The sequence below is a fragment of the Oryctolagus cuniculus genome, chromosome 5, assembly GCF_964237555.1.
Source record: "Oryctolagus cuniculus chromosome 5, mOryCun1.1, whole genome shotgun sequence".
In the NCBI taxonomy this organism is placed as follows: domain Eukaryota; kingdom Metazoa; phylum Chordata; class Mammalia; order Lagomorpha; family Leporidae; genus Oryctolagus; species Oryctolagus cuniculus.
In genome coordinates, this window is record NC_091436.1 from 22,122,116 (window position 1) to 22,139,652 (window position 17,537).

At 38.1% G+C, this 17,537-nt stretch overlaps 1 protein-coding gene across 2 annotated transcripts in view; it reads right to left on the reverse strand.

The window, feature by feature from the left end:
* Positions 1-17,537, reverse strand: part of GRM1 (glutamate metabotropic receptor 1) — a 447,639-nt gene that overhangs the window by 299,858 nt on the left and 130,244 nt on the right. For both annotated transcript variants that reach the window (XM_002714863.5, XM_051855288.2), the window contains exon 2: positions 6,370-6,619. In XM_002714863.5, coding sequence (XP_002714909.2) covers positions 6,370-6,619 — 250 coding nt within the window. The remainder of the gene's footprint in view (positions 1-6,369; positions 6,620-17,537) is intronic.

Sequence of the window (17,537 nt, forward strand, 5' to 3'; positions counted from 1 at the left end):
CGCCTGCAACACAGGCATCACACATGGTGCTTGCTCATGTCCCAGTTGCTCTACTTTTGATCCAGTTCCCTGCTAAGGGCCTGAGAAAAGCAGCAGCAGATGGCTCAAGTGTGAGACCTGAATGAAGTTTCTAGCTCCTGGTTTTTGCCTAGCTCAGCACTGACTATTGCAGTCATCTGAGGAGTGAATCAGTGCATTGAAGATTCTCTCTCTCTCCCTCTCTCTCCCTCTTTTTCTGTAACTCTTTTGAAATAATCTTTTTAAAAAAGTCTTAGCAAACTAAATGAAACAATACCTCAAAAAGATTATACACCATCATCAAGTGGGATTTATCACAGTTATGCATGGGTGGTTCGACATTTGCAAATCAATAAATGCAAATAAAATTACAAAAGAATGAAGTATAAAAATTATATGATCATCTCAATATATACAGAAAAGGTTATGAAAACATCCCAGGGCCAGCTCTGTGGCATAGTGGGCCAAGCCTCTGCCTCTGGCACCGGCATCCCACATGGGCAATGGTCTGTGTCTCAGCTATTCCTCTTCCAATCCAGCTCTCTGACTATAGCCAGGGAAAGCGGTAGAAGATGACCCAGGTACTTGAGCCCCTGCACCCGAGTTGGAGACCTGGAAGAAGCTTCTGGCTCCTGGCTTCACATTGGCCAAGCTCCGGCCTTTGCAAACATTTGGGGAGTGAACCAGTGGATGGCAGACTTTTCTCTCTGTCTCTTCTCTCTGTAACTCTACCTCTCAAATAAATAAAATCTTTAAAAAAATTCAACATCCCTTCATTATTTAAAAAAAAAATTATATATAAGGAACATATCTAAAATAATAAAGGCAATATATGACAAACTCACAACCAACACCATATTGAATGGGGAAAACCTGAAAGTATTTCCCCAAAGATCGATGAATTCCACTTTTACCACTCTTATTCAACATAATATTGCAAGTCTTAGCACAATTAGGTGAGAAAAGGCATAAAGGGCATCAAAATTGAAAAGGAGGAAAGTCAAGATATCCATGTTTGTAATTACAAGATTTTATTCACAAAAAAACTAAACAATTCACCAAAAAAATGTTAGAATTGACAAATTCAGCGGTTTCAGATTATAAAATCAACATACAAAAAAGTGGTAGCATTTTTATACAACAAAGGTATTGCTGAAAGGGAAATCAAGAAAGCAATCCCAATTACAAGAACCACAAAATATATTGGAGAATAATTTTAACCAAAGAAGCGAGAGGCCATCATTGCGGCTTTGTGGGTTAAACCACTGCCTGCAATACCAGTATCCCATATGAGTACTTGTTTGAGTCCTGGCTGCTTCACTTCTATGCAGACCCCTGCTAATATGCCTGGGATAGCAGCAGATGATGATCCAAGTGCTTGGAGACCTGGAGGAAGCTCCTGGCTTCCAGCATTGGCCAGGCCCAGCCCCAAGCCATTGAGACCAATTGGGGAGTGAAGCACCAGATGAAGGGATGAAAAAGCTCTCTCTCTCTCTCTCTCTCTCTCTCTCTCTAATTCTACCTTTCAAATAAATAAAATAAATTTTTTTAAAGAGTGAAAGATTTCTACAATGAAAATTATAAAACACTGCTGAAAGAAATCATAGTACATTAAAAAATGAAAGATATTTCAGGCTTATAGGTTGGAAGAATCTATATTGTTAAAATGTCCATACTACAGAAATTAATCTATAAATTCAATACAATTCCCCTAGAAATAAAATGACATTATTTCAAAAAATAGAAAATTCAATCTTGTACAACAAAAACAAAGCCGGAAGCATCACAATACCAGATTTCGGGACATATTACAGGGCAGTTATAATCAAACAGCATGGTACTGGTACAGAAACAGATGGATAGACCAATGGAACAGAATTGAAACACCAGAAACCAATCCAAACATCCACAGCCAACTTACATTTTATCAAGGATCTAAAACCAATTCCTGGAGCACAGACAGTCTATTCAATAAATGGTGCTGGGAAAACTGGATTTCCACATGCAGAAGCATGAAGTAAGATCCCTTACACCTTACACAAAAATCCACTCAACATGGATTAAAGATGTAAATTTATGACCCAACGCCATCAAATTATTAGAGAACAATGGAGAAACCCTGCAATATATAGGTACCAGCAAAGACTTCTTGAAAAAGACCCCGGAGGCACAGGCAGTCAAAGCCAAAATTAACAATTGGGATTGCATCAAATTGAGAAGTTTCTGTACTGCAAAAGAAACAGCCAGTAAAGTGAAGAGGCAACTGACAGAATGGGAAAAAATATTTACAAACTATGCAACTGGCAAAGGATTAATAACCAGAATCTACAAAGAGATCAAGAAACTCCACAACAACAAAACAAACAAGCCTCTTAAGAGATGGGCCAAGGACCTCAATAGACATTTTTCAAAAGAGGAAATCCAAATGGCCAACAGGCACATGAAAAAATGTTCAAGATCACTAGCAATCAGGGAAATGCAAATCAAAACCACAATGAGGTTTCACCTCACCCCAGTTAGAATGGCTCACATTCAGAAATCTACCAACAACAGATGCTGGCGAGGATGTGGACAAAAAGGGACACTAACCCACTGTTGGTAGGAATGCAAACTGGTTAAGCCACTATGGAAGTCAGTCTGGAGATTCCTCAGAAACCTGAATATAACCCTACCATATAACCCAGCCATCCCACTCCTTGGAATTTACCCAAAGGAATTTAAATTGGCAAATAAAAGTGCTGTCTGCACCTTAATGTTTACTGCAGCTCAATTCACAATAGCTAAGACCTGTAATCAACCTAAATGCCCATCAACAGTAGACTGGATAAAGAAATTATGGGACATGTACTCTATAGAATCCTAAAATTCTTAAGTCACCACAAAGACCCAGAATAACACAAGTGATCCTGAGCAATAAATAAATAAATCTGGATGCATCGCAATATCAGATATCAAAGCCTATTACAAAGACCTAGTAATTAAATCAGCATAGTACTGGTGTAAAAACCAACATGGAGATAAATGGAATAGAATATAGAAGCCCTAAAGTAATCCATATACATATAGTCAGCTGTTTTTGACAAAGCTTCCAAGAATATAGACTAGAGAAAAGATAGTTGCTTCAATAAACATTGTTGGCAAACCTAGAGATATATACATGTAAGAAAATGAAATTAGGGGCTGATTCTGTGGTGCAGTATGTTAATACCCTGGCCTGAAGCACTGACATCCCATATTGGTGCCAGTTCGAAGCCTGGCTGCTCCACTTCCTATCCAGCTCTCTGCTATGGCCTGAGAAAGCAGTGGAAGATGGCCCAAGTCCTTGGGCTCCTGCACCCATGTGGGAGACAAGGAAGAATCACCCAGCTCCTGGCTTCGGATCAGCACAGCTCTGGCCATTGTGGCCAGTTGGGGAGTGACCAATCAGATGGAAGACCTCTCTCTCTCTGCCTCTCCTCTCTCTGTGTAACTCTAACTTTCAAATAAATAAATAAATATTTAAAAAAAAAGAAAATGAAATTAGATCCCTAGTTTTCACCTTATATAAAACCAACTCAAGGTGAAAAATTACCTAAATGCAAGTCTTACAACTATGAAATTGTTGGAAAAAAATATAGATGAAACACTTTAAGACACTGTTGTAGGCAGATTTTTTTGAATAAGACTCAAAAACAGAGGTAACTAGAGAAAAACTAGATAAATGGAATTATATCAAACTAAGAAACTTCTACAATGCAAAGCAAACAATTAACAAAGTAAAGAGACATTTGCAAGCTACTTATCCAACAAAAGGAATGAAGTCACTCCAAAACCCAACCACAAAAACCAATCAGGTAAGATATGGGAAACACACTGGGATATAGTTCTCAAAAAAAAAAAAAAAAAAAAAGGAAATACAAGTGGCCAACAAACATGAAAAAAATGCTCTATATCACCACCCTTAAGAGAAATGCAAATCAAAGCCATAAGGAGATATCACCTCACCCTTACTAGAATGGGTATTATCAAAAAGACAGAAGGTAAAAAATACTAGCAAGATGGGGGGAAAAAGCAACTTTTACATGCTGCTAATGGGAATGCAAATCAGTAGAGCCACTATAGAAAACAGTGTGGATATTTTCTAAAAATCCTGGACATTGAACCACCATATAACCCAGCAATCCTACTAGTGGACATATATCCAAAACTCTTGAAATCATATCAAAACATGCCCACATGCCATGTTTATTGTACTAGTTACAATAGTTAAGACATGGGTCAAAACACTTGTCTATCAACAGATGAATGGATAAAAATATGTGGCATAGATACACAATGAAATGTTATTACCCTTAAAAACAATTAAATCCTTTATTTACAGCAAAATGGATGAGCCAGATGACATCATATTAATTGAAATAAGCCAGATATAGAAAGATAAATAACACACCTTCTCCCTTACGAATAGAAGTTTACAAAATCCAATCTGAACATAGAATAATAATCACTGTAGCTTGGGCAGGGTAGAGCAGATAAAGGGAGTTTGGATAACAGGTTCCAAATCAGACTTAGGTAGAAGGAATAAGTTCCTAGTGTCACACAGCATAGTGGGTTAACTAAGACCACAATGACTTATTAAATATTTCCTGAATAAATAGAAGAGAGGATCTCCAAGCACGTGTGAGATCCCCCGAAATATCTGTATGAGCTCAGTTGCATTATTAGCAGGTAAGGAAGAAACAAAGAGGCTTAAGCTGTCATTACTAGCCTTGCCCAGCTTTTAAATAATGATGATGGATTGAATTATTTATACTCCAATTACTCATCACAGAAAATTGTATAATTATATTTCATAATTAGGCAGTCCATATACTCCAAAGCTCACATATTTTCCACATCTGTTCAAGATCTCCACAACCCAGGTAGAGAGCCTCTTTGAGAATATTAAAGATAATAAACTCCATGAAACAGACTATTGTTTTGAAAATGATAAATATGAGAGGTTTTTTAAACACAAGCAATTTTCATAAAAGCAGTCATTTTACAAAGCAATAGAAAGGACAGAATATCTGTACACCATCTGTCCTGGTGCTTATATTAAGAACATTACTCCAAGAAATACTTCAACAATTCTGCTTACATCATTTTCCCTCATGAAAGAAATAATGTTCTTTCTTTAAATATTTCTTCTTAAAAGGCCTTCCTTCTTAGGAAAATTTCCAGTGGTTTCACACAGCTGCACTGAAGAAGCTCAAATGAGTCAATGCTTTGGGCCAATCTTAGCTAAATCCCGTAATTGTCTTCCTCTTGAATTATAATTTGACATTGGCTCCATAACTCTCCAGGCATGGAGGGTATCTCTGTTTCTTTATTCATATATTTTTATTTCTTTCCTACCACCGCAAAAATCTTTGAGTGTCTTATAACTTTAATTCCAGATGATAGTAAGATTAGTCTGTTATTGAAGTTACTGCTACAGGCAGAAGGACAGACCACAGCATAGTGAGAATGCCCACTATCACCCAGCTTTCAGAATAGAGTCAGTGGTTATAATTCTTCAGTAGACACAATTTTATTATAACCTAAATAGTAGACCAGATGGGAGGGGGCAAAGGAATCTGGAGGTGATTGTGAAACTCCTGAAGTCCAATGGAATTTTTCATTCAGAAAAACTCAGTAGGTTCCTTACAAAAACTGAGCATTTTCTTGATGTAATATGAGAAGATGGCACATTAAAAAATATATCTGAGAGGTCAAAAATCTTAAAATACAGTGACACTAAAAATCTATCGTCACACAAGTGCATGGGACCTAGGAAGAGAGCAGACATTTTTGTATCCCACCATCTGCAATTCTGAAAATCACATGCTGAAGGTAGCACTATTAACCATCTACTAAGTGTGGCAAGAAATTAGATCGCTAAGTTCTAAAGTTCAGTTGCATGTCCTCCTTTATATTTGGCCAAATATTTACATCTGTTTTCCAGTTCTACTGCTGCCCTCTGTCTATCAGTATCCCATTCAGATGTCTATGCTTAGGAGGGAGGTATGGCAACATAAGCTGTGTAGTAGGGGAAGCACACAAAATGAATAATTTCTCAGAACATGACACATTCTGGCAAACAACTTACCATCTTACTAGTCTTACTGGTTTATTATCGACTGTTCTGCTCTTGTCTATCAGGAAGATGCCAATAGTCCTACTATCAATGAGACCCAGAACTAATATCTAGTTCAGCAATGCACATTCCATTTACTTTGGAGTTAGGGAATTCAGTTATGTGACAGCAATGATATGTGCAAACATGGGATGCCTATATGGGGAGGGGAAGAGAAAGGGAGAGATAGAGAGGGAGAGTTTTGATTGATTTACCTTCCAACGAGTGAGAACTCGCCCACAACACCAAGGCGCCGCATGGCGCTGAGGAGTCCCCGGACTGTCATGCCTTCGCAGAAACAGACCACTACTCTGGCCTTGGGAAGCCGCTCTCTGAGCTTGCGCAGGAGTCGGTCGAAGCTCTTCTCCCCAGCATTGCTGTAGATTTTGTCTGAATGGGCGATGCAGAGGCCTTCTTGGGCAGCCAGCTCTTTGAAAGCATCCATTCCGCTCTCCCCATAATTCCCTGTCCAGAAACAATCAGCAGATATTCAAGAAAACTGTGGCAGCGTGGACATTTACAAACTGGAATAAGAACTTGTCAGAGGGAATGGAGAAGACTGACTTACTGCATAAATTGAAAATATAACTGGGACTGAGCAAAGATCTGGATGAATTAAGGGGAGTAATCAAATGTGATCAATCAACTCTGAAAATAATGGAAATATCTCTGAGCTAGGGTGTCCACAATGAAACAAATTTTGTGAAATGAAAGATTGTGGCCCTGTTTTATAACCATAACTAACAGTGGATGTCCCAGATCTTAACTACATGAGATCAGCACACTGGGTTAAGGAGGTCAACCCACACAAAGAGAAGGCCTGTTTGAGGGCCTGATTCAGCTTGTTGCCAGGTCAAGAGGCAGACACACATTGTGATAAAAAGCCCTGCAACATTTCCATGAAGGGTGAATAAGCAAAGCAAGTGAACACCTGGTCGAGCCAGAGACAATCAGACCAGAAATAGCTACAGGGCTTAGTCAAAATCTATCATCCTCTATGAAGTGACAAAAGTCTTAGTGATCTGTTCCTTGTATTTTAATTTTCATTCTATGACTTTGTCATTCTTAATAACATATACTTCTAAAAACTAAGAACTGACATAAAGTAATGACCTAAAACAAAACCCATTATCAAATTCCCAATTTCACTATTTCACTGATGAATTTAGCTCCCACCTTAGAAGCCTCTATATCTTGAAGTTGGAGATTTTAACATGCATGTGGATGATGCCTTTAATATCATAAATGTTCTCCCAGTTCTTTGACTTCCTCTTCCCATTGACATTTCCTGTACCAGACCTATTTCCATGGCCACACATTTAACTTTGTCACCATGCTCTCAAAGATGTTTCTGATATCTCTGAATGTGGACATCAAATACTCATTCTCTGTCTCATCTTATTATTCTACCTCATACATAAGAGGTTTTCAATAAGTTCATAAAAAAGAATATTATTTTTAAAATTTTTACAAGGATTTCAAAAAAAAATTTACCTAAATAAACTTATCTTTTAACTCCATTTTTCTACAAATATTTGAAGTATCCTCCTATTCTACTGCTTCTGCTACAGTATTTCTTCAACTTCATAGAAACTTCAAATCATTTAACCTCCATGGTTTTCCTTCAATCCTACATTTTATCTTTCTCAGCCCTGCTTAGATCTCATGTCCTATCTTCATAATCCTTTCTAGAAAAGTCCTTACATCTTTCATAATTCACTGAAAAAAATCATATTGCTATTTAAATTCAAGCCTCCACCATTCCATGTCTATGCCTGAGTACACAAACTTGAATGAAGAAACTTACAACTTTCCTGACCAATTTTAAGATGCACCAGCACACACACCAAAAGAGACACTCAGTAGTACAGGGAAATTATACTGCATCATTTCTGTATGTAAAATTTCTTAGTTTCTAACATTATTATTTCACCCTTACTCTTTTGTCTTCAGATATCCAAACTACTTACCCTACCCCAACATTCCATCTCAACTAGGAGGCTAAGTTCAGGTAAGTACATAGAAATAGTCAGACAAAGACTAATTCAATCACCTGCTCTCAGCCACCCACTACAACATCCATGAACCTTCCTTCATTGACACTAACATTCTCTGGAATTCTTCTTCTTGCACATTTGAAGTGTCCAATTCAAAACAGAATCATCCTCTTCTCACAGACACTAGATACCATCACAGTCTATTCAGGGACTTTCTCCCACAATTGCTTTGTCTTTCTTGGATATTCAGTTTCTCCCTTCGAATCATGTCAAACAACAACAGATTCCTTGGATGCATTGCTCCACTTGAATTACTATTTCATTTACCACTCTTCTTTACAGCAACAATAGTTGCCTAGAACAATGTATTTACTTCTTCATTTCTCATTGTTTCTTTTTTATTAGGGTTTTTAAAAGTTTTAATTACTTTTAACAGATTCAATATAGTTTCTAGATATAATTCAAAGAATACAATAAATATATCCTTTCTCCTTCCCTTCCTACCTTTCTCTTTCTACATTTTTTGTAGTTTTTAAGATAACATTTTAAATATACATTATAGTGGGTACGGATCTGTGGCACAGCAGGTTAACACCCTGGCCTGAAGCACCAGCATCCCACACAGGCACCGGTTCGAGAATCAGCTGCTCCACTTCCTCTCCAGCTCTCTGCTGTGGCCTAGGAAAGCAGTAGAAGATGGCTCAAATCCTTGGGCCTCTGCATCCACATTTATCATTATGCATTTGTAAAGTGTATGTTTATTTTGTAACCTACAACTTTAGTGAGTTGGTTGATCAATTCTAACAGCTTTTCAATGGAATGTTTAGGTTTTTCCATGTACAACATCATGTCATCTGAAAATATGGGTAATTTACTTCCTCTTTCCTAGTTTTGATGCCCTTTATTTCTTTATCCTCTGTAATTTCCATTGTTAACACTTCCAACATTATATTGAATAAGAGTGGACATCTTTTCTTGGTCCAGATATGAGGGGAGATGCTTTCAGCTTTTCTTTATTCAATATGATATTGGCTCTTGGCTTGTCATTCTTTGTTTTTTGTCATTTTTTTTAGAATTGAGATATAGTTGATGTACAAAAATTGCACAAATTATATATATATACATATATATCGATGGATTTAGACATATGCATGCCCATCATATCATAAATCTTCTCTTCCCAAAATCTTCTTTTGTCAAGGTCAACAATGATCTCCCTTTGGCCATACCCCGTGATCTATTCTTTGTCTTCCACTTCATTAAGCACTAATCTGCAATCAACTTTTGGTCATACCACTTATGAATTACTTCATTCTCTTGGTTTTTGTGACAAAGTCCTATCCAGGTTTCCACACTACTCATTAACCATTTCTTGTTGTATTTTCTAGATTTTACTTCTCTACTAAACCTCCAAATATCATCACATCAGTACCTGGTCCTGGGAAACTCTTTTTTTCATCTATACTCTTAGCTTAACTATTTTCATTCAGTTAACTGCATTTTTTTTTTTTTTTTTTTTTTTTTGGCCAGGCAGAGTTAGACAGTGAGAGAGAGACAGAGAGAAAGGTCTTCCTTCCATTGGTTCACTCCCCTAATGGCTGTCATGGCTGGCGCTGCACTGATCCGAAGCCAGGAGCTGGGTACTTCCTCCCAATCTCCTATGCGGGTGCAGGGACCCAAGCACTTGGGCCATCCTCCACTGCCCTCCTGGGCCACAGCAAGAGCTAGAATGGAAGAGAAGCAACTGGGACTAGAACCTGGAGTGCTGGCACTGCAGGCAGAGGATTAGCCAAGTGAGCCAGGGCGCCAGCCAGTTACATGCTTTTAAATACCATTTACATATGACAGTTGAGTTCCAAATATAGATCCTCAGAGTAAACTACCCTTTGGAACAAAAGACTTGTATATTCAATTGCCTACCTAGTATATCCATTTATAGACATCCCAAACTTCACATATATGGAATTTAAATTTTTCTTCATCTGTCTTACAAATGCATTCCTCTGGGACATCTATTACTAAATTGTGCCTTTATCCACCAAGTTGTTCAATTATAAAATGTAGGAACTGCTTTCATTTGTCTTTTTCTCACATTCAAATCCATTCCAGTACTTCCTACCTCTAGAAAATTCTTAATCCATTCTCTTCTATTTTTTAATCTCTGTCACTCTAAACCATATCTTACATTATGTCCCCTAAAAATGGAGTCTGAGATGTAGATCTAAGCTTATCCAAGTAATATACTGAGGAGAAGATGAACAAGAGAAGCAAGAAGGATTGAGACAAAGGCTGAGCAGGACTGTCATCTCAGCTAAAGATTAGCCTGACACTGACCCCGCCAACAATATGCTAGAGCACATTATGTCACAGAGTTAGCCTCAACTTTGAACAAAAGGAGCTCCTTTTGTCAGTCACGGGCTAAGGTCCACAAGAAAGGAGAACTTCCAAGAAGGGAGCAGCCAAGATCCATAAAAGACTATTCTATCATGGCTAGGAGGTTGATGCACCAAGCAGATAAATGAATTCTAAGGGGCCATCCACAACATTGTCTATACCAATAACTATAAGCTCTTACCTAGACAAATGCCCTAGCCTCCTAGTTGGTCTTCTTACTTGCATGTTTGTTCTCAATGATTGTTGACATGCCTAGCAACCAAGGTGATCTATTAAGATAATCAGATTTTGTCACTCATTGCAAAAATCACCAATTGCTTCCCAACATGCTTGGAATGAAACGCCGTCCTCTGTGCTACCAAGTTGTACATGGACTGAGCCTTCTAATTTCTCCTACTTAATCCTTCCTACTTTTCCTCCCTAATCTTCTCTAGCCCTATGGCAATCTCAAACATCCCACTCACCTATGCCTCTATTAACTGTTTCTATCACCAGAAAAGAGTATCTAAGATATTCTTGTGTGTCATATCTCAAGATAAATATCTTCTCTGAAAAGCCTTTTCTGATAAGGTAGCTTTCCTAATTATTCAAAGAAGCCTTCCAGTAAATCCTGGTCACATCCCCTGGTGTTCTCTCTCTCTCTCTCTCTCTCTCTCTCTATATATATATATATATATATATCATATATATATATCATATATATCATATGATATATATATATGATATATATATCTGAAATTTGCCTTTTATTTTTCTCTCTCCATGGTGCATAATCTCTAAGACAATACCTTTTTATGACTTTCTATGACATCCATTGATGTATCTTTACTACTTAGGGTAATTCTAGACACCTAAGTAAACAGTATATTTGTTGGAATAGCCTAAGAGAAAAATGAGCAAACAAAAGAAATTTAACAAAAATATTAAAAGTCAGCAACAAGCATATAAAAATAATTAAAATCTCTTAATAACAAGTGAAATTGAAATGAGATTTTTAAACTATCAGAGTGCAAAAATTAGGTATATTAATAATATTCATTGTAGGCAAGTCATAAATACATTCACTTTTGCAAATGAAATTCAAACTTCAGTGGGAAATTTGACACTAGTTTTCAAATTTTCTTAAGGTAAATAGAGAGATTATTTAGCCATAACAGTTGTAAAATGGTATTATTCAAAGAGGACTTGGGGCTGGTGCCGCAGCTCAACAGGCTAATCCTCCGCCTAGCAGCGCCGGCACACCAGGTTCTAGTCCCTGTCGGGGTGCCGGATTCTGTCCCGGTTGCCCCTCTTCCAGGCCAGCTCTCTGCTGTGGCCCAGGAGTGCAGTGGAGGATGGCCCAAGTCCTTGGGTCCTGCACCCCATGGGAGACCAGGATAAGCACCTGGCTCCTGCCTTCGGATCAGCGCGGTGGGCCGGCCGGCATCGGCGGCCATTGGAGGGTGAACCAACGGCAAAGGGAGACCTTTCTCTCTGTCTCTCTCTCTCACTAACCACTCTGCCTGTCAAAAAAAAAAAAAAAAAAGAGGACTTGGGACATACATTTCAGTCTCTAGAAATTTTCAACCTCTTGAAAAGCACCATAATGAAATCAAGTAGGAGTTTCCTATATTTTTGAAAAGTTAACATCTTGTTTCCTTCTTCATAAGATTAAATTATTAAATTAGTGTATTTGTGTCTTAATTCAAGCACCTTTTGTGACCTAATTCAGTCCAGTGAAACACAAATGAAAGCTTTAACACATCGTAGAATCTTAGCCATCTGGACTGTGGAAACATGTCACCACTCAGACAGGAGGCATTGACTGATTAAAAGGGAGAAAACTGCAGCTGGCAAGTGAATCCCCTGTTCATCTGCAGAACAAGGCATGGGGAAGGTCCTCAGATGCTGCTTTGTCCCCAAGAACCCAGGTTCAGGAATCTGCAAGGTAACTACACATCCCCAGTAGACTCTCTCAGAAAAAGTCACTGTCAGTCTGTCACAAAATAATGTTACCAGAGAAAAACTTGAATGCTCAGGTGTCCACCCATGGACTTCAATCCCAAAAATGATTTTACTGCTTTATCAGACTACATGTAGAATAAATGAGCGAGAATACTCTTTGCATTACAATGAGAACATTTGAGGGTTATAAGTCCAGTAACATCTTACTCATTCCAAACCTTCAGTTTACAAACAAGGAAACTGAGGTACAGAGAGGTGAATGGCATGAATGAAACTTATGGATGTTAGAACAAGACCAGTTTTACATGTTCTGACTATGAAATCACTTCTTATTTTTCTTGGTAGCAAAAGACAAGAAAAGTATATGTTTTCATAATCTAAAATAATATTTAGGTAAGTCAGTTAATTCCATGAAATTATATTGATTTCTGTAATCATGTGTTCTTGTTTGGACAGCAATCCTCAATAAAAATTGATAGCTGAAAAATATGCATTGGATATGTTTAAATTTGTCATTTTGTGTGATGCCTAACATGCTCCAAATGCAAATATAGATTCCCCTGAGAGTGGGGCTGGTGTTTGGCCTACAGGTTAGGCCATTGCTTAAGCCAGCCATGTCACATAGCAGAATGCCTGTGTTTGTATCTTGGTTCCACTTTCAATTCTAGTTTACAACTAATGCATACATTAGGAGATGGCAGATGATGGCTTAAGTAATGTGGTTCCTGCCACCCACATGGGAGACTGGATTGAGTTCTTTGCTCCCACCCTGCACCTCAGCCTAGTCTTGACAGTTGGAGGTATCTAGGGAGCGAACCAGAAGATAGGTGCACACTCTTTCTCCCTCATTACCTCTCTTTTTGACTCTCAAATAAAATAATTTCTATGAGGGAACTGTAGTGTAGGAAGAAAAACTACAGTAATGTGTACTTTTACAAATTTTAGACTCTAAAAGTTGTATTCATATATATTATCAAAAATAATTCTATGGTAGCCATATATTGATAATAGTGCTTTATTCTAAAAGCAAACAAAGTGGGAATGAAACCACCTCCAACAAGCTTGAAACAAATTGGTTTCATGCGCTAGCAACAGAGCTAATGACATTAACAAGGACAATGACAAGGACAAGTATCTGATGTAGGTGTTGTGGACAAAGAAGCAGGAAAGGTTCCCAAAGGAGGTGATACTTATTCTGACTCTCAAAACACAAGGCACTTTAAAAAGTTTCTGGAAAATAGAATTAAAAGACGAGCTTATTTTTCAGCCAAAATATTTTAAAACCATGTATTTTTTCATAATCTATATTTCTCATAAACATTTTGAAGACCCCCTCAGACACATGGATGTCAAAATTTTGCACCAAAATAAATTTATCTTTTAATTACACTTTCCACAAACCTTTGAACGTGTGAGAAGATTTTTCCATACCCTGAAAGAAAACTTGGGAATGTGCATTCTAGCTATTTCCCAGGTCATGAGTAAACAGAGTTGCACCTTAAGAGTTGCTAAGAAATATTGGAAACTGTTTCTACCTTCAATTTGAAGAATAGCAATTTTGTATCTGGCATTGTGTTAAACACCTAACATTCATCATAACATGTTATGAATGTTAAACATTCATCAAAACAGGTCCATAGAAATTAAAACCATTACTTTATAAATGAGGACATAGAATCTTACAGGTTAAGTAACTTGTCCAAAGTGACCCAGTTGTGGATCTAGGATTTAACACCTGACAGCCACTGCTGATTACCACTATTTGCACACAAAATACAGCAACCATGCTGAGATGTGTATGGTGCATGGGAAACAAAGAACACTGTAATATTAACTTTAGGATAAGAGTGCAGGGATATTCAAAGAACATTTCTTGAGAAAACTAAGAATGCACCTGGGCTGGAAGAATGTAACCAAAGGGTTAGCCTCTAGGGTGAATGGGAGTGAGTAAGACTCCACAATAGGTATTTTTAGAGGCAGTGAGTAGAGAAATCTTACTGGAGCAGAAGGTTCATGGTTTATAGAATGACACTCTGTGTGATGATCTCTAGTAAGGCATCTGGCATAGCACTACAAGATAGCAACATGAAAATGTGCTATATATCGCTGTGTCGTAACAGATTTTATAACAGACTTTATCCCTCTCATAATGTTGCCTGAAACCTAGAGAGCAAGACAGAAAGGGAAGAATGGCATCCGACAGCTTCCATGACATATAAAACTTAATATATTGAAAAATCTCAATTTAATTTTTTAAGGATGAAGGACAATGCTTTTTGAAACTATATGCTCATTTGAACACGTTGTAAAGATTTGTTTATTTACTTGAAAGTCAGTTACATAGCGAAAGGAAGAGACAGTAGATCTTCCATCCACTGGTTCATCCCCCAAATGTCTGCAATGGCCAGGTCTAGACTAGGCTGAAGCCAGGAGCCAGGAGCTTCTTTTGGGTCTCCTATGTGGATGCGAGGGCCCAAGGGCTCGGGTCATTTCTGTTGCTTTTTCCCAGGTGCATTAGCAGGGAGCTGGACTGGAAGTGGAACAGCCAGGATTCAAACCAGTGCCCATTTGGGATGCCAGCATCGCATACAGCAGCTTAAGCCACTACACCACAACGCCAGCCCTGAAAAATCTTAATTTTGATCCTAGTTGGTTGTGGGAAGGGGGTAGAATACAGGATAAGCTCAAGGTTGAGTGGATTGTACAGAAAGAAAATCAAGATATGCAATAAAATTGAATTTCTGTGCAGATCTGATGGGGCTATTTACTGGGGAGAATATGGAGTTTACAAAGAATCTCTATTATGTGAATAATAATGAAAGTATTTAAAGTCATAGAAATGGACATTATTGCCTATACAAGGGCAAAATTGAGAAAGGCATCAAAATGCCATAAAAATGGAAATATTTCAGGGGAGAAAAAAACAATGATTAGAGTTTTGCTTTTTCTAAGCTACATACTACTTCAAAGAAGTCTAATATGATAATTATGCAGCCAGAACAACAAATTCATTCACAAAAGCATGATTTCATTCCTAAGCATCATCGAGCAAGCAAGCCATGGGATGAAACAGTACAGGATTTTGCAATTAACTGTATGAACGGCCAACATGGCAAAAAGGAGACACTGAAAATTAGGCCTTACTTCTCCTACTGCTAAAATATTGTGGATGTGTTGAAGAAACAACCTGAACTCCATTTGGTGGCCAAAGTAACAATTCAGCTATCATGAGTAACATAGTTAAAACCCTGTTTTTGCAGCTTCATATACTTTCTTGCTCAAACAACTATGTTCAAGATCATTCATTCCTACATATATCAGATTTTAAAAGGAAAACATCCATTACGTCCACCCAGGGAAGAAATGTAGGTCTTTCTTCACTTAAGAAGTGCTTTCACTTTGGATACTCACTGGTCTTACATTTTAGAAATCCTTAATTCCTGTCTTATTTTTCATGCAATCCCAGACTCCACAGATGATGAATCCCTTCGTTCCCTGATCTCTAGACCCTGTCAATTGACTACTCTACCTCCTTGGGCCATCTTAGGCAAAAAAGAAAACAGCCCATTTTAGTAAAAATTTTTATAAGGAAATAGATTTCACACCACCATCTGGGAGCTTTTTGCACTAACAAATAGCTATCACCATCAGGACATTCTTCATGCTGGCCTAAACTCCTTTTGATAAAATCTAAATCCATTTCCTCTTTGTTCTCCGTGGAGACAGAGTCAGCTTGTTTGAATCCTTATTTTTCCATTGGGCAGGAAGAGTCTTCTGGAAGTCAGAATTCAGCATTTCTTCTCCCAGCAGAGAAACAATCACTATTACTTTACCCTTTTCTGGCATTGTTTTGATTTGCCTGGCTCACTCACTTAATACCTAGAAAATGTTACAGCTCCCCTGCCTCCATGCAAACACCTGCTGAGTGCTCTAACACACAGCATCAGCAGGATCTGGTCAGTGAGAGGTGAGTGAGTCATCACCTGCCTCCGGGTCCCCAGGTGGGAGCCTGTAAGGAAATTTATTTGCAAGGTCAGTGAAGGAGCTGTCTCACAAGAGCAGTCAGAGAGAACAAAGAGGATTACCATTCCAACAATTTCCCAGCCCCTCCCCAAACTATCCCAGTTTGGGCAGCTACAAGTATAGCACCCTGGCAGAAGGAGATGGACCACAAAGTGGCCGTCTTCTCCAAGCGATAAGATTTAGGCTCAACAGCAGCTCTGCCTTTCAGCTAAGAACATGTGTGTAGGATTGAGGCCAAGTGATCTTTGTCCTTGACTCCCACTGTGTTCACAGCTATGCCTCATAGCTGACTGAAGAAGAAGATGAGCATTGGAGGAAGATCAACATAGTCTGAGTCCCGGATCCCAGAGAAGAAACTGGTTAAACTGAAAGCTTCTTTGAAGCTTTGGTTGCCTCTTGTGTAAAATAGAGGTCACATTATGCATCTCAAAGACTTATCATGATTATTCATTTATATCTGATAATGAAAATAAATTTCCCAGAATGTAGAAAAACGCAAGGAATATTCATGTCTCTCTATAGTTGGGTAAACTAAAATTAGACATAGGCTTTTGCATTGACCAGAGGGCTTTAGATTTCTTTCTTTCCATGTTCCTATTTATAAACCTAAGCTCATGATGTTTCTTTAGCAGCAGTGCGTCACTCTCCACTCATGGTCACCTTGTGCCCAGGTTGTCCTTAGATTTTTTTTTCTGCCCAATTTGCACAAAGCAAGTCCTCCTTTTTTATTTTTGGAGTTATGTGTTTTATATTTTAAAATGTGTTTAAAGTTTATATTTGTCTATATTGAGTCTCAGTCACTGAGTCGTCTTTAAGTTACAGTCTTACGTGCCTCATTGTATCAATTTTAGAGCTTTATGCAATAATTCAGTTTGTTGATTCCCTATCTGGAATTCTTTATGAAATGGATAAAAAAGTTAAGAGAAGACAACCTGTGAGTTACCTGTCCACTATCCCTATCCCTATCTATGTGGTGTTGATAGACAATTGAAACCTTGCCAGTTGTATCTAGCAACAATATGTTC